This window comes from Sorex araneus, chromosome 1 (genome assembly GCF_027595985.1).
Source record: "Sorex araneus isolate mSorAra2 chromosome 1, mSorAra2.pri, whole genome shotgun sequence".
NCBI classification, from domain to species: Eukaryota; Metazoa; Chordata; class Mammalia; order Eulipotyphla; family Soricidae; genus Sorex; species Sorex araneus.
The window spans coordinates 175,691,889-175,713,553 of record NC_073302.1 but is presented as its reverse complement, the minus strand read 5'-3'; the positions used below and the strand labels follow the sequence as shown (position 1 = coordinate 175,713,553).

At 45.1% G+C, this 21,665-nt stretch overlaps 1 protein-coding gene across 2 annotated transcripts in view; it reads left to right on the top strand.

The window, feature by feature from the left end:
• The first annotated feature begins 233 nt into the window (after positions 1–233).
• CAMK4 (calcium/calmodulin dependent protein kinase IV) overlaps positions 234–21,665 on the top strand; it is a 250,063-nt gene continuing 228,631 nt past the window's right edge. Inside the window, exon 1 of one of the 2 annotated variants that reach the window (XM_004615785.2) lies at positions 234–807. In XM_004615785.2, the coding sequence (XP_004615842.2) occupies positions 647–807 (161 nt within the window). In that variant the 5' untranslated portion in view covers positions 234–646. Of the gene's footprint in view, positions 808–13,725; positions 14,023–21,665 lie in introns of those variants that run through there. The other variant, XM_055124137.1, reaches the window with a different exon arrangement.

Below are 21,665 nucleotides of genomic sequence, written 5' to 3'. Positions count from 1 at the left end.
GGGCAGAGCGCGGGGGGCAGCCCGCACCGCGCCCTTCTCGCCGGGCCTGCGCGTAAAGGTGAGTCAGGCCGACGCGGCGACCCCCGGCAGCTGCCCGGCGCCGGGCACTGGGACCGGTGGGCGGGTGCGGCGGCTCTGGGCACGGGGGCACCTGCGCCCCAAGCCGCATCCCCGCCCCCGCCGCCGCATCCGGAGCCGCGGGGCCGGGGGAGGCGCCGCCCGGAGCGCCGCGCTCGTCCGCAGCAACCCCGCCTCCCGCGCCCGCCCCGCACGCTCGGCCGCCCGGGCTGGGGCTCGGTGCTGCGCTCGCGGCGCGGCGGGTGCGTCGGCGCGGCCGGGCATCCCTCGGCCCGAGCGTCCCGGCATCCCTCGGCGGGTGCATCGCGGTGCTCGGGGCCCGGGCATCCCTCGGCCGGTGCGTCCCGGTGCTCGCGGGCCGGGCATCCCTCGGCCGGTGCGTCCCGGTGCGCGGGGCCGGCATCCCTCGGCCGGTGCGTCGGTGCGCGCGGCCCGGGCATCCCTCGGCCGGTGCGTGGGCGCGGGGCCGGCTGGGCGCTCGAGGCGCGGCGAGGCGGGTGCGTTGGCGCGGCCCGGGCGTCCCTCCGGCTCGCGCGTTGGCGGCGGCTCCCGGAGTCCCGCTGCCGAGATGCTCAAAGTCACGGTGCCCTCGTGCTCCGCCGCGACCTGCCCGTCGGCCACCGCCACCGTGTCCCCGGCCCCTACCGGCCCCGTCGCCGATTACTGGATCGACGGTTCCAACCGGGACGCGCTCAGCGATTTCTTCGAGGTGGAGGCGGAGCTGGGACGGTAAGGCGGGGGGCGCCGGACTCTGCCCACGGGGCACAACAGGCTTCACCGCCCAGGGACCCCCGCGGCCCGCCCCTCCCTCCCCCATTGCCTCCTCTTTCCCCTCCTCTGTTTCCCCATCTTCCTCCTATTTCTTTTCCTCCTCCTCCTCCTCCTCCACTTCCTCCTCTTCATTTTCCTCCTCTTCCTCCTTTTCATCCTCCTCCTCCTCTTCATCTTCCTCCTCTTCCTCCTCATCTTCCTCCTCCTCATTATCATCTACATCTCCCTCCTCTTCCTCCTACACAGCTACATCTTCCTCCTCATCTTTATTTTCTTCTTCTTCCTCTTCCTCCGTCTCGTATTTCTCATAATTTCCCCCTTCCTCTTTTTCCTTCTCCTCTTCTTCATCTTCGTTTTCCTCTTCTTTTTCTTATTCCCCTACTCTTCCTCCTCTTCCTCCTCTCCAGCGCTCCCTTGCTGAACAACTGTGCAGGGGAGCCCTGTCCAGATGTCGCTCCCTGCCCCTGGCTCTCTGGGTCCTCTTGGTCTGGTTTGTTGGGCACCTGGAACTCAGGGTGGAATTAGCTGGTCGCATGGGGCAGAAGCAAGTGGCGCTAGCAATGAAACTTCAATAGCAGCTTCCCTGCAGTAGGCTGAGGAGGGGATGAATCATTTAAGAAAGTTGAAAGGTGGGGGAGGGAGAGGGAGACAGACCTAGAGAGACAGAGAGAGAAAAAGAGAGAGAGAGAGAGAAAGAGAGAGCGAGAGCGAGAGCACTGGTGGTCAGTGAGAAGACTTCTGCTGTCCCTGTGTGCAGGGTGATCTGTTCGGATCCTGGAAGCATAACGCCGTTCTCCTGGGGTTGCAGATACTCCTCTCCTTCCTCTGAGGTAGCAGAGGAGGTGAAAAAGCCAGATAGCATTTTTACCAGGATAATGACGCCATATGTTCTCATGTTTTATCCGCTGGAAACAATTTTTCTTTCTTTTTCTTCCTCCCCTTTGTACCTCTGTGGTGTGCAAGGGGACTTATTTTCAATACTGGTATTACACCCCTTTATAGAGCAAATGCAGTTCTGACTGTTGGCAGCTGAAGCTTCTGTGTGATTCCATTTGCCATTGTGCCTTGCTGAAGAGAGTTTAGCTATCAACTGTGCTGGTGTTTCTCGAAAGGTGCAGGCCTGCCTTGCCTCAGTTTGCCGCTCCTACTGCAGATAGGAAGTAGGTAAGAAGGGCAGAACTTCAGAAAAAAAAATAGCAGATTGCCACCATTTCAAGTTATTTAGAAATATCCAAGTGCTGAATAAAGTCTACACAAGCATCTGGTTTTTACCCATTTTTGACGTTTAACTGAGGATTTGCTGATGTCTGTTTTGCTAGTAGGCAGTGTTCAATCCATGACTTCTGTAGGATTTGAAACCTGCAATGACTGTATAATGTACTGGAGATGCATAAACTTCTGATTCAAGAGCTAATGTTCAGAAATGGTTACTCGGTGCTTTAGAAACTGCCACCTACAAGAGGAAGTGCCTGCTGGTGATTTGGGGACTGTCCCCCCGCCAAATCTAACTGCTTTCTCAGCAACATTTGCCCCAGATGTCACAAACTGGGTCAGACTCATCATCCCTCAGTCTTCACCATCAGGATATTTAAGAATTTCCTTTAGTATAGCGCGTAAGGCATGGGAATGTGTGAGAAAAAAAATACCACGCCATGTAATGTGGGTAGGAAAAAGAAAAAGAACTTTAAAATTATATGCATGTGTAGGATAGGGCTGGGTATGTGGCTCAGGGCTTTGCATGTGATGCCCTAGGTTTGATTCCTGTCACGGTAAAAAAACAAAAACAAAAACAAAACAGAAAACTTCAGACATATGTAAGATGGTAATATTCAAAGTGAGAAACCTAATGAATTTGAAGTTTATTTTAAAAACAAAGGATGGTGTTATATTTTGCAAGACATGCAACACCAAACTCTTAATCTGCTGTATTGTCATCTGATTACTTTAAAAATCAAGAACACTTATTTTGACAAAAAGGCTAACATTTTATACTTCTCTGCTTTTCCCTTTTTCACATATATTAAGTTCTCTGTAGGTGGCAGTGTTGGTGAAGTGCATGCTTAGAGTTCAGAGGAGAAATATCACTTCATATCAGCCGTTGTTTTTTTCAGCAGAGTGAACTAAGACATAAAGCAAGCCGTGTTACAGATGCAGTGACTAAGATTTTATAAAATCAGAGAATGCAATAAAATTATAATTAAGTAATTGACTGAGTGGCAAAACCCTTCTTTCTTGAACTAGTGAAAAAATTGATCTTAAGTCAATTAACTACAAGACTTTACCCAACCAGGAACAAATTTGTCTGCAAGTACCAAACAATTAATTCCTTCTTAACTGTAACAATTGTTATTAAGATACATTCAAAGAATAAGTCTTGGTGTTGGTGGGTGCCATGGTGGCTAATTCCAGGGTGTCGACAATCCCCTTTAGATTAAGTGAATTGTGAGCTGTCATCCTGCTCTAAACCAGTGACTCCTGATTTCAAGATGTTCTAATTTGGGTTTTTTAGGGCAGTGTTTGGGGATTCCAGAACTCAGTTCCCAAGACTATAGTGGCTGATAGCACTGACCCACAGGTAGCTACAAAGACTGACAAATGTAAAAACTGTCTTTTTGAGGGTGGGGAAAAAGCTGGAGATGGGCGTGAGGATGTTCTGTAAGAGTTCTAGGAAATTTAATTTTTCTAAAGCTGCATTTGAAAATGACTTTATAGTTCTCCAGAGGGTTTCCAAAACTCATGACACACGACAAAATTCGTTCTTACTGAAAATGGCAGTGGCCATGCCCATTTGGGGTGGCATGTCCTCGAGAGCTGTTGGTTCTTTGCCCAGTGTTGTGAGAGATGGTGCTGGGAAAGGCTTCGCTAAGGCAGAAGCTCCTGCCCCTTGCAGAGAGAGAGGGGTGGCTGCTCTGCTGGGGCGGGCTTGGCTCCCAGCGAGCCCAGAGTTAGGTTTCGGTTCTTTCCTACCTTGAGTGTACAAGATTTTAAGAATTTATAAAAAGAAAGATGTGCTACTAAACATACAAACTAAGGGACATACAAACGTAGGAAAAATAATCATAACAAAAGAAGTATGTGTTGTTGTTTAGAATCATTCATTTTTTAAATATTCTTATAATTACTTTAGTATCTCTCAACATCCTGGCCCATCTCCTAATTCTCTCCTCAATAATAAAAGAAGAACTTACAGAGGCATATTTATTTTGTAAAATAAAGTACTTTATTTAAATACTGTAGTTTACACAGTTGTTCTTAATAGAATTGACAAGGGCTTTCTGGGTTCCAACATCGAGCCCCCCACCAGAGTGACCCTCCCTCCACCATTTTCCAAACCACCTCTCTAGCCTGCCCCCTTAGCAGGCACACGATAATTTATTTTATATTGCTTGTTACAACCTAATGGTTAATGGAATTAACAAAAGTACTCAGTCAAAGAAAATTTGTGCAAAATATTGTCCCTCACCCCAGGGTTGTTGAGTCTGAGGATTTACTGAGCTGTGTGTTGCTAGCGGGGCCTCCTGTGCTGGTGTTCTCTGTTGGCTGTGTTTGGATGGCCTAGGCCACTTTCACCTCTGACCTGGTGTGCTCCTGCTAGGCTGTCAGTATTGTAGAGCTTGGAGGTGTCTCCTGGCCACATACATGATCTGTAGCACGGGGCTGATGAGACGACCCGGCTGCTGACAGTAGCTGGGATCATTCATGGTGTGGTGTCTCTGCAGAGAGTTTGAGTGAAGCCGTAGGGTTGGGCTCTAGGCGTGGCTGGGGCTGGGGCTTTGGTAGGGTGGGGACTTGGCCGGCCACCTCCCGAGGGTGCCCCAGAATTTCAGCCAGGGAATGGGGTGGGGGACGGTTGTGTCCACGAGATTTAGTTGTGGACCAGTTGAGCAGGCGGGTGAGTGAGCCTACTCTGAGGGGGAATATGTTGGTGGGGAGAGGCGTATTTCTATAAGATTCCTTGCTAGGTGTGTTATTGCTTAGAAACCAATGAATTTAGATAGCGAGACATACACAAAATACACATTTTATATACTCAAAACACTTTTCAGGCAGTGTTAATCTTTATCACCAACAATCTACATTATTGCCTGTTTTATTGTTTGATTTCATTAAAAAAGTGACAGTGACAGTGACAGGATTCATTAAAAATATTCCCTGCACCTACGTGATTTCACACCCCACCAATGTGTCATTTCAAGCATTGATCTGTGTCTGTCAGATGAAAACACACTGAAGAGTTCTTTAATTCAGAAACGTCTGGTGGGCATTTGGTAACAGTGGGATGAGTCTTCACGCCTGTCGCTCTGTAGAGAAGCTGTCTCCTTTCTTTGCCTTGGATCATTATGAATTTCCTTTTTTAAATGTTTTTGGAAAATTCTGCTGTCTCCCTCAGAGCGTCTGCTGCAGTGCAGGGGATTCGGAGGCCTGAGCAGGGGTGGTTCCACACAGCACCAGGCCCTGGCGATGGCCAGCAAGTGCTGCCTTTCAGAGGCCCAGGCGCATTTCAGCCAGTGTCGTGCATGGAGCAGAAGCAGGCCCTGCTGCTCCCCTCCTCGGCTGTCTGCTACCCCTGCTTCAGGTGCCCTTTGCTCCCTTCAGGATGTCCAGAACAGCCCCAGAGCTTCTCACATGTGCTGCTGGCCACACACAGTACATTTAGCACCTCCCAACTCTTGGGGAAATGCAGTGCTTTAAATTTTTATTGATTTGCATTTTTGGGGGCCCTCCACACAGTGCCTGACGCCCAGTACCGCTCCTGGTGTTCAAGCCGTGCTGCGGGGCCATGGGGCTCTGTGGACTGGGGTGGAGGGTGAACGTGCCCCACGGAGGGCCACAAGCATGCCCCACCCTCTGAGTTGCTTCTCTGGGCAGGGGCCCATGCTTCTTGGCTGACTCCAAGGAACAGTACAGCTGGCTGGCACTTCTCTTCTCCTTGTACACCTGATGCTCTCTCAGGCAGCTGACTCAGAGGAAGAGGAGATTGCAGGTGGGAGAGCAGAGAGGGGCTCCACAGGCCCCGGGGGCCCCTGTGTGGACTCAGCTGCTTCACTGTGTGTACAGTGACGATTCATCAAAGAGAATGGATGAATGACACTGAAAGGGCCAGGTCAGCAGGTGTGCCCACTTCTTCCTGGGCTGTCATCTCTGTTGGTGTGGCCATCTGGGTTCTTGTGGTTTGTCTGTCCTCTCCCTGGATGTATGTAAGCATGGCTCCAGTCTCACCCATGCAGACGGCAGTGACGGCAGTTGCTCTCTTCCATTCAAGGTGTGCTCAGGCCCGTTTCCATGTCACTCACCATTTCACCGTGAACACGCCAGAATTAGGAGTTAAGGCCTTGGAACTCAGGGCTTCAAGTACCTCTGCACCCTTCCAACTGCTATAGCTAATATATGTTACATGCAATAACATTATGTTATGTTCTATATAAAATCTGTGCTAGATTTGGAAAGACACTGCATGCTCTGTAAAGAGCATTCAGGTCAAATGAAGATGATACAATCATTTCTCCTGGTGGTGCTTGGGGGGCTGTAAGGGATGCTGGGGATCTAACCCTGGTTGGCTGTGTGCAAGGCAAGCTCCTTACCTACTGTACTATCTCTTGGGCCCAATACGATCATTATTTTAAAAACACAACTTCTATGAAAATGCTTGTTCCTTTCCCTTCTTCCGTGTACCCCTCCCCCTGCACCAAAAAAATTATTTCCTCCTTCTGGGAGTGTGGGTCAGTGGGAAAAGGCATGTCTTGCACCTGTGAGACTCTGGGTTCAATTCCCAGCACTGTAATACAAACCAAAACACCTAAAAAGTGATTTTTAAAGTTAGAGCATTGAAAAAATGAAAATGGGTCTGAAACTTGCCTTGCATGCAGCCCATCCAAGTTAGATCCCTGCTGCCCTGTAGGACCCCTCAAGCTTGGCCAGGAGTGATCTCTGAGCTGTGAGCCAGGAGTAAACCCTTAGCACTGCCAGGTGTGGCCCCAAAACAAACAGAAAACAGAAAAGAGGAGAGGTCAGGGGAGATGGGGGAGGGGAGAGGAGATGAAAGGCACAGGTGCTTCTAAACCAAACTGGAGAACGTCACAAAAAAGCACTAACCACAAACTAGCTTCAAAGGTCTCTCCTAAGAGCGCTTAAGCACTGTGCTTTCAGTCCTGTATTGAGATTGTGTTTGCAGTGATCCGTTAGAAGGTGAAGGACCAAGTAGTACTGACTGAAACGATTCAGCTACTCGATGTTTTAGATATTTTTTCTAGCTTTGAAAGTGTTCTCTGTAGACTTCCTCTGGGAAAAGTTTACATGTACAATAAAAGAATATTGAAGTTCTGAGACCAGTTTATTTTGCAAAATACACTATTCAGTCGGACTGGAGCAGTAGCACAGCAGGTAGGGCATTTGCCTTGCATGCAGCCGACCCAGGTTTGATTCCTCTGTCTCTCTCAGAGAGCCGGGCAAGCTACTGAGAGTATCCCGCACGCATGGCAGAGCCTGGCAAGCTCCCCATGGCATATTTTATATGCCAAAACCAACAACAAGTCTCACAATAGAGATATTATTGGTGCCTGCTCGAGCAAATCGATGAACAATGGGACAACAGTGCTACAGTGTAGTGTTACTATTCACTCGAGTCCATAAACTGTGTGACTGAGGCTCAGGAGGGGGCATGAGGAGTTGGGGTGCTTTGGATGTCACCTTGTGGTGCAGGGGGAACCTGGAACCTTGCACCTGTGAGCCGCGCTCTGTGCTACTAGGCACAGTCCAGGGCATGACCCATGCAGCGGTCAGGGGAGAGAGCCGTGCGGGACAGAGGAGGCCCCCAGCCCTGCAGGAGAACAGACTGTGTGGCACTTACTTTCTCTGCAAGCACAGGCGCTGACGGCTGGTGCTGTGGACGTGGGGCCCCAGGACCCCTTGCAGCCCTGTATTGCAGCGTGGCGGCCAGTGCTTCTGGGTCCCCGGGGCAGCTCCATGCCCCGAGGTGGTGACCAGAATGTCTCTGGGCTTGTCAGGTGTCACCACATTCTCCTGTTGAGAACTGTCTCAGAAACTCAAAATGAATCTTCTGCACTATTTTTCTATTAGCTGTATAGAAGGTGAACTGCAGAGATATTGGTGAATTAAATCCCTCTGGCTTTATCCAGTATCTGCTACCACCAAATTTCTTTTCCACTTCTATGTAATGCCAATAAGATTTCTGTCACGTGTGCTATAATTTCCTTGATGGTTTTGTACAAATCACCTCAGTTTTGTTTACCTGAGTTTACTTACCACTGAGATGATTTATTTTCTTTAAAATTGAAAACCAGTATTCATTGCCAAAAGAAGGAACTGTGATCAAAGCAAAGCATTCTTATTAAATTACAGCTAGAAATGCTTTCCTGCACAGGCTCCCAGTCTGAGGATTATCTCTTTGTTGGAAAGATGATTATGGAAGATTAGCGGGGTTCAAACAATAGTAGCACAGATGGTTTAAAAATTTTGAAATGATGTTTTTGCCCAATGTTGGAGGGAATGTAAATTGGTGAATCCCCTATGGAAAAAAGCATGGAAAGTCCTTAACGAACTGAAAAAAAAATGCCATCTGATCCAGCGGTGCCGCTACTAGGCATTTATCCAAAAAACTAACTCAGAAGAATGTTTACCTCTTTATATTCACAACAGCCATTACATGAACTCAACCTAAGCGCTGGTGAGCAGGTGGCTGTATTAGGAGACTAGCAGTTTCAGGACATGTGTGTACATGCTTCCTCTTTGTACTCAGTAGGATACTGTTAGATATGAAACTTTGTGTCTTTTGTGTGCAAATGGATGGACCTTGAGCTCATCAGGCCAAGTGAGTCTAAGTCAAGAAGTGGAAAGCAATCAGTGGGTAACCTCACTCATGGGAAATATAAATAAATAACCAAGAAATGAACCAGCAAAGCACAACACAATACCGCGTAGGATCTGTGAAGAGTTGGAGCTTCTAGAGGGAGGGGGAAGGGTGAGGAGAGGGAGTCATCCATTTGGGAGGTGCTGGCCTTTGCTGGGATACAGGGGGGGCTCCCGCCCCAAAGTCCATGATACTGAAAGCCAATCAGTGAGTATCATTTGATCTTAAAAAGAATAAAATTCTCACTTTCTGCTTCCTTGCTATTTTGTACGGCATGGAAGTGCAGCCCTCTCTCCAACTGAAGGCCTCTCTGGGAACATTCTGGCCTTTGAATCTCTCTGAACTAAGCATGGAGGGCAATGTGTGTCAAGAAAGTGAATAAAATGGGGGCTGGAGCAATAGCACAGTGGGTAGGGCATTTGCCTTGCACGCGGCCAACCCGGGTTCAATTCCCAGCGTCCCATATGGTCCCCTGAGCACTGCCAGGGGTAATTCCTGAGTGCAGAGCTAGGAATAACCCCTGTGCATCACTGGGTGTGACCCAAAAGACAAAAAAAAAAAAGAAAGTGAAAAACTGGCAGAAAAATGCAGAATATACATTTTATTTCACAAGCTTTACAAAGCATGAACACTGCATGGCAGACAAGGTTGAGAGGGTAAGTTGATGCCAGACTGAATCCAGACTACAGAAAAGGTGCCTGAGTGTACATTGCTAGAAAAGCTTCGTTGCAGATGAAGAGAAAGCAACTGTGAACTGTGCCGAGGAGATGGTGTGTGTGGGTCAGGGGTCAGGGTCTGACTTGTGTGCCGCTGACCTCAAGCCCATCCCAGTGTATCAAAGACTGCAGCCTAGGAGTCCTGGGGTGGGATGCAGTGCCAGACAGTGCCACACTCTCCACCCATGCAGTGAGCTGCTGACCCATATACCCAGAGCTGCTTTGAGGAAGCCCTGGTCCCTGGAGCCACATATGTGCTAACCACCCTCTCCCCTTCCCCCACATACACACATGTGCCCCACAAAGTGACTTTAGGAGAGAGAAGGGTGCTCTGGAAGCAGCTGCCTCCTGGACTGTAGTTGTGGGGGTGCAGTTGTAGGAGCTCAGGATGACTGTGTTGGTAAGAAAGAGCCTGTTTGCCCCTGGGCTCCATGGTAGCACCATGCATGTGAGCTGAGGCTGGGTTCAGGCCTGGGTGGGGGTGGCAGTGAGTACCCTCCTTTCTCTCCTCCTGAGGCACGCTCCTCTGTGAGGGCACCAGAGACAGCCACAGACAGCACAGGAATGAACTGGGCTGAGGACCAACAAAACTCTGACACTGACATTTGAGTTTCCTCTAATTTTCACAGCACAGAATATGCTTCCTTTGTTTCTTAAAAAGACCACTAGAGAAGGTAAGCTCTCCTCTTGGGTTGCAGACTATGGAATTAAGCAGCTCCCAGATTTGGCCGTTGGACCTCACAGGCAAACTAAAGTTCTTTTTGGTTTCGTGAGAATTTTGGCTTATAAAAACACCAAGGCTTTATTGGAGGAAGTATCTCTTTGTCATTTTGGAAATATCATTCTGATATTAGTTCTTCAGGTGGGCACATGCCTCTTGCACAATCAGCCTTTCCCTCAAGCTGTGGAACTCAGAGTTGCAGTGCTCACATGTGTGGTGTGTTGAGTATAATTCCTGTTCTGAAGTGTAGTGCAGCTGAAGTTACACACCATGATTAGTGTTCACATCCAAAGATTTATGGAGGACAATTTATTTTGCATATAACAAGAAGATTTCAAGTCGATAAGTCTCCTATTGTATTTGAAGTGAAGGAATAAACTGCTGACTGAAGATCTATCTTTTACTTAAGAGCTTAATTTGTTTCTATTTACTAATATTTTCATGTTGAATAATCCTTCTGTATTCCAGGCCATGCATATATGTAGCTCAGATAGGCTAGTTAATTAGAATTCTTTAAATTAGTGCTCTGTTTATTTATTTATTTATTTATTTTGCGTTTTTGGGTCACACCCGGCAATGCACAGGGGTTACTCCTGGCTCTACACTCAGGAATTACACCTGGCGGTGCTCAGGGGACCAATATGGGATGCTGGGATTCAAACCCGGGTTGGTAGTGTGCAAGGCAAACGCCCTGCCCACTGTGCTATTGCTTCAGCCCCTAAGTAAGCAATTTTTAAAAACAATGTTGATTTTTTTTTAAAGTTTGAGTTAACTTTAAAGCTAAACTTTTGTTGAATTTTCTACAAATTTCTTAAGATGTCCATGCCCAGCCTGAGAACTAGAAGAAAGTATCAGAGAATCAATTTTTGTTTATTTTCTAAGTTTTGCTCTTAGCATTGATTTTATTTTGGAGTAGGGGGCTTACATCTGACTGTGCTTAGGGCTTACTCCTGGTTCTGTGCTCAGGAATCACTACTGGTAGGGCTTGGGGACCATAAATAGTGCCTAGGATTCAAGCTGAATAAGTAACATAATATTGGACAAAGAGGCAACAAATACTATTTAGTAGTATAGTACTAATAAGTACATAAGTATACATAATTTGAGAGGATATGCTCTCAAAAATAATGCATTAGATTATCAGTGGATTGAAGATGGTAGTTATAAATGGGTACTGAATAAGCTTCTTATATTTAACCAGGGTTCTACTTAGCATTTAAATGATTTTATAGCAGATATACAGATTGAAATGCAAACAAAAGAGAAATTTCAAGGTGTGTTTTTTTAAGAAAGGGGAAGTGGGTACATGTGTGAGCTGTTATGCATTTAAAGACTCTCTGATGAAAGGTTTTGATAAGAACTGGCTTTGCAACCAAAAGTCACATAGCAGAACACGGAAAAAGATGAAAGGAATATCAGTTGGCCACCAAGCAGACACTTAAGTGAATTTCGCTGTTGCTGTTGATTCAAACTTTTATTATTTGCAAGAGCCAACTATAGCTGCCTTATTTCATTGTAAATGCTTCCTGCTGATGGAGCAGACAGTGGACTGTATTGGCCTGAATGTTGGGTGGGTTAGGGACTTGAAGAATTGTGGATATTCCTGTCAGGATATTGAGTTGAGAAGGTGCATCATCATCATCACTTGGTTATTCTTTAAGTCACGCTATGGAGTGATAGGTTTCAAAGCTTCACAAAAATGCTTCAAACAAAATAAATAAGGCTTGACTAGTGGCAACTCACTGATTAAAAGAATATGGGTAATCATACAGCTTTGGATTAGAAAGTGTCATGTTGAGTGAGGGAGAGGGAGTGGGACAATTACAAGATGATCTTTCACCTGTGTGGAACATAAAGGGGCTTTGAAGGGAGTAATGAAACTCATGGGTAAGAGAAAGAGGAGAACTGTTCTTCATATAGGGAGCTGGCTACTGGGTGAGTGGGACATAAATTAGGGACAGGAACACTCGGAAAGTTGGGTGGGGAGAAAGTCCCTGCTCAAGAAGCAGCAGAGGGATGGGAGGGAAACTGGGGACATTGGTGGAGGGAAGTGGGCACTGGTGGAGTCCACTTTATTTTATCCTGAACGTTTTGACTGAAACTTAATACTGAATAACTTTGTAACTCTAATTCATGGTAATTTTAAATTTTTAAAAAATAGTAAAAGGAAATCAAGAATCACAAAATCCCATTAATCGTTGAGTTGCTTGAGTGGTCTCAGCAACCTCTACATTCGTCCTATCCCTGAGATTTTAGAAGCCTCTCCTCGGCCTTCCCAAAGATGCCGCATTGGAGGCTCTTTCAGGGTCAGGGGAATGAGATTCATCTGGTTACTGGCTTTGGCATATGGATACACCATGGGAAGCTTGCGAGGCTCTCCCATGTGGGCAGGAAGCTCTCAGTAGCTTGCTAGTTTCTCCCAGAGGGAAAAGTAGGTTATAAGATATTGCTTCTGGGAGCTTGCTTTTAAGTCTCTGGATGTTGGCCATTGATGGGATTATACATACTTGGGTTCCTCTGCTGGTACTTTCATGTGTGAGGCTTGTTCGAACGTGTGGAGAGGGGCCTTGAGCATGGCTGTGGCTAGGTTCCACTGGGTGGTCATCGGCCGCTGGGAGCTCTGCTCGGGGCAGGGAGAGAAGCTGGAGCCCATCCCCTCCGAGGGGCCCTGGGGAAGACAGCCAGGCATGCGGGCAAGAGACTCTCTGCGTCTAAAAGGAAATAGTCACATAAAAAGGGGAGTGAGGTGTCAGAGCTATAGTATAGCACGTATGGTGTTTGCGGTGCATGAGGTCAGCTGGGTTTGATTCCCACATCACATAAGGTCCTCGGACCTGCCAGGAGTAATCCCTGAGTTCAGACCCAGGAGTAAGTTCTGAGCACTGCTTGGTGTGGCCCACAAACAAACAAAACACAAAAATAAAAAAGAGAAAAGAATATAACATCTTTACTACTTTGTAGTAACATTTGTTGAAAGTGCCCTTTATGTTGTGATGATAGACGACAGAACTTGATCTCTATTGTAAGCCAGATGAAGAGGAATAGGGAATCAGAAATCTGTTTGCACATTTGTTGTTGACTGTAGCATGTGCACGATTGATTTCTGTGGACGGCAGGGCCAGCAGGGCCGTGTTTCACCTCTTGCCCCCGTGAGCAGCGTTTCTCATCCCTTCACTTGCCCCTGTGGTACTCAGTGTCTCCTTCACTTTAGTGGTTATTTCCATCTAGAACTTTAAGAAACATACAGAATTGTGCCTTAATTATGGCTGCTTTCCAGCACAGGCTTGATCTCTCAAGGTTGTAAAGGCAGTGTTACTATTCAGTCAGCGAGTCCTGCTTGTTTTCTCCGAACTCCACGTCAGTACCAGCACTGAGTATAAGTCTGTGTTATTAACTGAGACCAAATTCAAATAATTCAATAAATCAGCCTGGCTCAGTGTCTTCAGTCACGATCGGCTCTGAAGATTGCCTGTGTGAGTGGAAACATTTTGGGTGGTTCCTCTGGGTCTTTGCTTTTCCCTCTCCAGGAGCACAGCAGCTCTTAAAAATGCGGTGACTCCAAGGAGCTCTCCCAAGCGTGACCTGTGGCTGGAAACTAACTAAGTACATAACAAACGGAACATGGCTGTGCCTGTGTGCCACACGCCCCTGAGGAGCCTGCAGGATTACCACAGCCGACCCAGCAGAGTTGAGTTCTGTCCCCAGAGCCTGCGGTGTGTGGCAGCTGGGAGACAGCAGTGCTGCAGGGGACTCAGCTTCAGGGCCCTGCAGCCGGAAAGGGGTGCTGAGCCACCGTGCTGGACAGCCCCTGGGCTGGGGCGGCCACACCCGCCCTGGACAGCTGCTGCGCTGGGACTAGCAGGGCAGAGGTAAGAAAAGAACTGAGCCCAAGGGTGGGAGATGTGGACAGGAAATAGGAACAAGTTGCTTCCTGCTGGCTCTATCCATTTAGGCCCACGCCGGGCCTCGACTCAGGGTTAGGGTTAGCCCTCGCATCTCTTGATGGAGTGTCTTCATGGCACGAGATGTCATTTGTAGAAACACACAGATATGTAACTGGAATCTAACGTGAATGCGCTCCCCAGACACTGCATGGGAGTGGGGGAAGGGTCCGCATTTCTAGTGCGGACTTGTCCAGCTTACAGGACCCTGTTAGCATCAGGCCCAAGCCGCTGTCTTCCTGATCACTCGTGATAATCAGCCTGGGGTATTTAGCAGGGCCTAGTGTTGAGCACTTGGAAAATTGTTAATTATTCCAGGAATATTGTTAAATACTCCAGATGATCATCAGCAACAAGTCGGCAGCAAGGCCCAGGCTGGTTGGAGCAGCTTGTGCAAACTCACAGAGCTGGCATGGTGGTGGTGGGGGGGGGTTGTGGGGGTGGGGGTCAGTCTATGTCCACCAGATTCAGCACTTCTGTTCTTTCCATTGCTCTCTTAATTTCAAAGGAAGCCTCTTGTCTTTGGTGTTGTGGGTGAAACTCTTGGCCTGAGTTGCCTTTCTAATTCCTCCAAGAGTCATCCTGCCCCCGAGGGAGGTTTCTCTTACTGCCCTGCTTCTTTACAGTTTCATATAAAAATGAGTTACAAGTGGACACTCATTGGTCTTCAGCAGCACAGTATCTGCTCCTTGGTCAAAATAATCCAGTATTTTATCCATCTTCCCCCCCCTCCACCTCCCCCGTTCCTTAGCCCACTGCCTGACCCTGTAGGGGCTGAGTACGTGTTTTCAAAGGAGGTGGTAAGTGAGTAAACGTGCGGGAGTTATGTGAGCAGCTGCAGGGACAGGAGCAGTGCTCGCCTTTCCTGCGGCTGCTTCCCTGCCTGCTGCGGATGCCAGTCCCCCTTCAGCCACACCCCCTCCCTCCTTGTAGAATGAACACTGTCGTGGGCTGGGCTTTGTCCTCTTGCTTACTGCAGTGTCTCCAATACCCATTGCAAAGCCTTCGAGGTGTGAGAACTCAGTCAATACTTAGGTGAGTTCATTGCACTGCCAGGACTTCTGCCCTTGAAAGCCCATTTGAACTCGAGTTCTGGTCCCTGTCAGTCTCATCTGCTTCAAAGACTCCAGTCTAATTACTCAGGGGTGGGGAGACTGCCTGCTATTAGATCATTCACCTCTTGAATTCCTTCTGGACATCTGTACAGTTTTCTCTTCCTGCTCTGGAAAATTTTGGGTGATTCCATGACCTTTCAGTGTGTGTTTAGGAGGCAGAACACTTGTTGAAAGTGACTAGGGTTTAAAGCTCCAAAGATTTTGCAAAGTTTTAGAGAACTCTTGAGTAGTTTTGTGCATTTTAAAAGCCTTGATTTATGCTAGAACTTGTGCTCATTATTGTATTTGACCTTGTTTTCTCTCCTTTTATGGACCGTACAAGTTCTGGCTACAGGTACTGATATTCAAGTCAGGGGTTAGCAGGAAAGTGTGTTCTCCAGCTTTCCCAAGTCCTTTAGTTAATTTTGTTTTCAAAGAATTTAAAAATTCTTTAAAAAATATTTTTTTAAACTTCATAAAAGTTTTAAAGAATTTAAAAATTCTTTGTAAAAAGCTTGACTTGTGGGGAATGGGTGGGAGCTAGCACACAGGAGATGGAGGGCATAGTCCTAAATTTGATCCCTGGCACTGCGTGACCCCCTGCAGACACTCTGGGTACTTTTCGGATCACAGCACAGTTGGGTGTAGTCCTTGTATCACCAGGATGGCTGATACTGACTGGGCCTCACATGTCGAGCACTAGGACCTTATTTCCAGGCATGAACCATGGGCCCCCAGGTACTGCTGGGGAGGTCACCCCACTCCCCGCAACTGATGAAATAAATAAATCCCTCATTGACTTGGTTGCAACTGATCATTAGCCTCATGTTCATTATGTTTACATACTCAATGTGATCATTCTGAGAAATGTAATGTCCTCACCTCTACTTCAAAGCAGAGACCAGGGGTGTGTGGGGACAGAAAAAGAGTGTGGGGAAGGGCAGACGCAAAGAAGCAGAGGGCAGATAGAAACCTGTCTGGCCTGCGTCCGCTTCCGTTTCTGCTCCTGTTGACCCCAGCACACACGCCTTGCCTACCTCTGTCCACATTCTGCACACGGAGCCCGGCTCCTCCTGCCTCACCCCTCTGTTAAGGACTAGTGCTGTATTAGCTCAGCATCGTCGCGTGGAAGCCCTTACTCCCGGTGCAGTGGGGAGGGGTCCTTGAGGAGTCATCAGTGGGGGATCTCTTGGAGGAATTGGGGCCTTCCTAAGAAAAGGTTCTGGAGACTCTGCTCTTTCTCCCGTGTGATGGACAGCAGGAAACTCTGGACCAGCCAGTGGGAGTGCTCTGACCCCAGCCAAGCTGGGCCTCTGAGTTTCCTGGAGGGTCTCTTGAATGTCCAGCCTTCAGAGCTGTCAGAGACTAACTTTTTGTCAGTTTAGGCCACACAGACTCTGCTCTTTTGTTTCAGGAGCGCTATATCCAAGACTCTCACCACATCAGAGTCTACCTGACTTTTCTCTCAAATCCAGCTGGTTTCTGCTAATGGGACAAGGTGAGGTGGAGGCAGGTCATGTGCTCTTGCTTTCCCAGATGCTCATCATTACTGCAGAGACCTGGATCGGGAGTTCAGAGACCCTCCCTGGAAGGGCAATGCGTGTTTGCTTTCCTACAGTGGCTGGAGTGGATTCTGAGTTGTTTTTAGGACTCACTTAGGCATTTATTGCAAGCCGAGAGAGCTCCTGAGCACACCGGCCCCTGCTCAGGCCCCGCCCTCTCTGGCCTCATTTTTGGTGGACTGCACCTCTGTACCTGCTGGCTGCTAAGTGCTCACACCTGCCAGCTGCAGGGCAGTATTTCCTCAGCATCTGGCACAGGGTTTCTTCTATTGCCAAATAAAGGCTCAGATATTAAACACTGAAATGTGGCTCATCTTGAGTATCAGATGCTTCCACTGGGACTTGGGTCAGTGTCTGGCACTCCTCAGGTCTCACCTGGGTACCTGTCTCAAGAGTGAGAGCTTGTGTTCCCCTGGTCCCTGGCCACACTCTCACCCGCCTGTTCCAGTTGCAGCTGTTAGTCCTGAAACATTTATGGTACTGGTGATGAGTTGAGGATTAACTGAAGCTTATGAAATATTTCACTTGGTCTGAATTTGTTAACTTTTCCGGGTTTCTTTAGCAAAACATGGCTTTATCTGACAGTTTTATGTATTAAATAGCAAATGTTCAAGAATAAGGGCCACATTTCTTATGCTGGTGTGTCTGATTCACTTACTAAAACATGACTTAGCAAGAAAATCAGGCGATTCGAGGAGAGATATCATAATATTTGACTAATGTTTTTCTTCTATTATATATACCAAGTAGCATGACATAACCTTAAGATTTTCCATGCCTGAGGACAAGTATTTAAGGTAGTATAAATAGTTTCCTTGGGTGGGTCTTTTTATTTTCACAGTTTGTTTCATAAGAAAAAAGTTTTCCATTTTCTTACTTTGAGAACTTATTTTAATTTTACTCTAAGTTCATTAATATTTTAAGTCAGAATTTCTCACTAGAAATTTAAATATTTGAAGCCAGAATCTCAGCATTTTGACTTCAATTTAGAAATAAAAAAATCTTGAAAATATTTAAGATACCAGACACATTTAAAATAAGAAGTATATTAAAGTTGTAATATACAGTATTCAGTATACACTGATACAAATATTACAAAGAATATGCCTTAACGCATTTATTTTTAATTCTTATGTCACTTTGTCACTCAGTTTGCTTTATTCAATAATATTGCTCACATCATGGACTTATCAAGTATATTTTTTTCCTTGTGACTTTTTTTCATAAACCTTTCTTTTTTTTCTATTTTTCTACACATGGCAAACATTACTATTTTAAATTTTGATTTTGGGCTACACCTGGAGGTGCTTGGGCCTTACTCCTGGCTCGATGCTCAGGGATCACTCCTGGCAGGGCTCAGGAGATCATATGGGGTTCTAGGGATCAAAACTGGGTTGGCTGTGTACAAGTCTTATTGATTTAGACCCCAAATTTCTTCTTTTTGATTGCTGAATAGCATTTCACTGTATTTATACATTTATGTCTTTTATACTCAGTACTCTGTGCATGGGAACTTATATTTGTTTTTTCATGTATTGCTCTTGAACATAGTCTGCAGTAAACTCGGGTACATGTTACTCTTTATGTTATTGATTTCATATTGTTTAAATTGATACCCAGGAATGGAATTATTGGATCATATGGTGGTTTTGAAAATCCCATTTTATTGATTTCCTACTGATTTACAATACTATAAAATTTCAGAAGTACAGATTTACACCTTTACATGTATTTAAAAAGTCTGCTACACCAAAGTTCTAAAACCATCATATTATCCAATGAATCCCCATTACCCATTCTTTCCCCTTATTTTCCTTCCCTTCTGGTAGCTACCATGATTTTCACAAAGTTTAAGAGTAACTTTCATCATGTTTTCCCAGCTTGTTTGCTTTGGTTATTTATATTCCACACTAGCAGGACAATTAGGTCTTACACTTTCTGATTTATCTCTTTTAAGCAGAATCACCTTAAGTTCAGTGTGTGTTTCAAAAGACAACTTTATTTTTTAAATAGCTGAGTTGTATTCCATGTAGTGTATATCATAACTTCTTTTTTCAGTATAGAAATTTCTTCTTTTCTTGTCTGTTGACTTTAAATACCTCATTCCAGTGTTTTACTGTGAATTTGTTTATCTCAATATTTGAGTTTCTTATTTGAAAATATAGACAAATTCTAATTTTAAAAATTCATACCGCCACTTTGTGTCTTTTGATTGGTAATTCAGAATATTCACATTTTGGTTGATTATTGATAGAAGAAGCTAATTACTTGGTGTATTCCTGTGAGTTTCCATCTACCTTTACTTTGGATATTTTCCTTTGGAGGTTCTTGCGGCTTCTTCCTCCTTCTCTCCATCCCTCCCTTCCTCCCTCCCTCCTTTCCTGTCTTTCTGTTTCTCGGCTCACTTTGTGATGCTCAGGGCATACTCTGGCTCTGTGCTTGGTGGTGACTGCTGGCAGTGCTCAGGAGACCATATGTAATGCTGGTGATCAAACTGGGGCCAGTGCATGCAAAGCACAGCTTTTCTTTGGAATGTCTCTGCATATGTGGTCATGGTGAGGATTGAGCTAACTGTATCCAAGATGATATTTTGGGGGCAAGTTATAAACATGTAATTTTTAGACTAGAAAGTTTCTGTCCTGGTCTTTCTCCCTTTGGATGCTTTTGTTGTCTAATTTTATTTTTGTTTATGCTTCTGGGATTTGATTCTTTATGACTGTTTATCACTATGAAATAAGTCTTGTTGATGTTCTTTCCCCCCCACCTTCCAGTGAAGAAAATATTTCAACATTTCTTTGCATTGCCGGTTAAGTGGTGGTAAACATCACTGACTTTTATGTATTAAAGAATGCTTTTATTCCTCTACTATTTTTGAATCATTGTTTTTCAGGGAACAGCATTTTTTGTTGGATGATTTCATCTTTAGAATTGCGAATGTTATTCCACCATCTCAATCTGTAGAGTTTCTATGAGAAGTATGACATTTTGATAGGGATGCATTTGTATATTATGTATTTACACCTAGTATCCTTTAATATTTCCTTTGTTACTGACTTTTGATACTTCATGATGTGTCTTTGTATATGTCTCTTAGCATTTAGAAATTTTGGGGTTATCTTAGCTTCCTGGATTTCTGTGGTTCTTTCCTTGGATTTGGGAAGGTTATTTTTTTAGGCAGTATTCCTTTTGCTCTCATCTTCTGGTATGCCATTATTCTTTTAATTTTTTCCTCTCAATGAGAGCCTGATAGTTTCAAGTTTATTCATTCTTCCTAAATCATTTTTCTTTTTTCTCTCCCATTTGAGTCATTTCTGGAACTTTATTTTCAATTTTACTTATTCTTTCTACTGTGAAAAATAAGCCCATTTGTTATTTTCCCATGGAATATTTCATTCATTGGTTTTTCTTAGACAGAATTTCTATTGGGAATTTTTTTCTCTCGCACCATATTTGTAGTGTTTTAAAGACTGATTTCTTTAGCCAATACCTCTGTCTACTTCTACATTTCTTTCTTATTTTATGAATTTTTAAATTCTGTGTTAATTTCATTATGATGTACCATTTTAGTTTTCTTCATAATGGCTATTTAAAATTAATTGCTTGTTCAATTCCCCACTTCTGTGTAAATATCTATTTTCAACTTTTTTGAGGCAGTTTTATGCTTTTTTCCAAATGGTTTCCTCACTTTACATTCCAGCTACCAGTCTCGAGCTGGTCACCTCACCCTCACCAACAGGAACTGAGACAGTCATTCTTATGGGGGGATGATTTGATTTATATTTGCCTGCTAATGAGTGATAATGGATTTTCTTATGTGCCTGTAGCTTTGATTTGCATTTGCCAAATAGTAAGTGATAATGAACTTTTTTTCCTTGTCCCTGTTAACCATCTCTATGTGCTTTTTGGAGAAGTGCTGATTTAGATGTGCCCATTGAAGAAATGAGTTATTTCTCTGTTGTTGAGTTGGAAGAATTCTTTATGTACAAATGTATGTATCTTTTAATAAGTAGACAGCATTTTTGTTCTCCTTATTTTTGTATTTTTTCATAGCTTTTAAATTTGTTTTAGTCCCAATTATTAATTATTTAAAAAAATTCTCTTTGGGGGAAGAAGCTTCTGATATTTAAATAATGCAATAGTCTATTGTCTATACCTAAAATAGTTCTCTACTTTGTTATATAAATAGTAAAGTATGTCAGAAATCTAGTTTTTATCATTATTTCGTTAGTATCTGCTATTGTCCTAGTGTCTGTTGTGGTGAAGGGATTTCTCTGCATCCCTTAAGCAAACTGGTAAGCACTGAGGAAGAAGGAGGAAAGTGCAGAGCAAGTGACTCCGTAGTGTGTTACACCAGCTCTGGAGTATCTCTGTCACGAAGGACTTGGTGGCACAAGTAATCTCATAGCACAACCTTTCAAGATGTCTCTGGTCCTGAGATTCCAGAAACATCAACAATAGGCTGACACTGAGAACAGAAGGTGAAGCTGCCTTCCTGCCCGCCAGGAATTAACCAGTGACTCAAATGGATATTCAGAGAACCCCAGTCCCAACTATGGTGGCATAAAAATATAATCCAACTCTGTCACTATTAGCTGTTTGTTAATGGTCCATTTAAACTCTAATAATCTTTTATTTCCTTATCTTCAGAATGAAAATATTTCTGATTTTTTTCTTGTGAGACTTGCAAAGATTTAAAAAAGATAAATCATGTGACCACATTAATTAAAAAAGCTGTGTATTACAACATGTGGTGCTTTTTATTTGAATAATTTTCGTGGTTCTTTCACTGTTAGTGCCTGCCTATTTGGGCTTAGCCGGCTTTCCCACCAGCTCCTCTTGGTTTCTCAGAATCCAGTCCAGGCAACCATATTACATTCAGTTTTCACATTTTTCCTTGCCTCCTCTGATACAACAC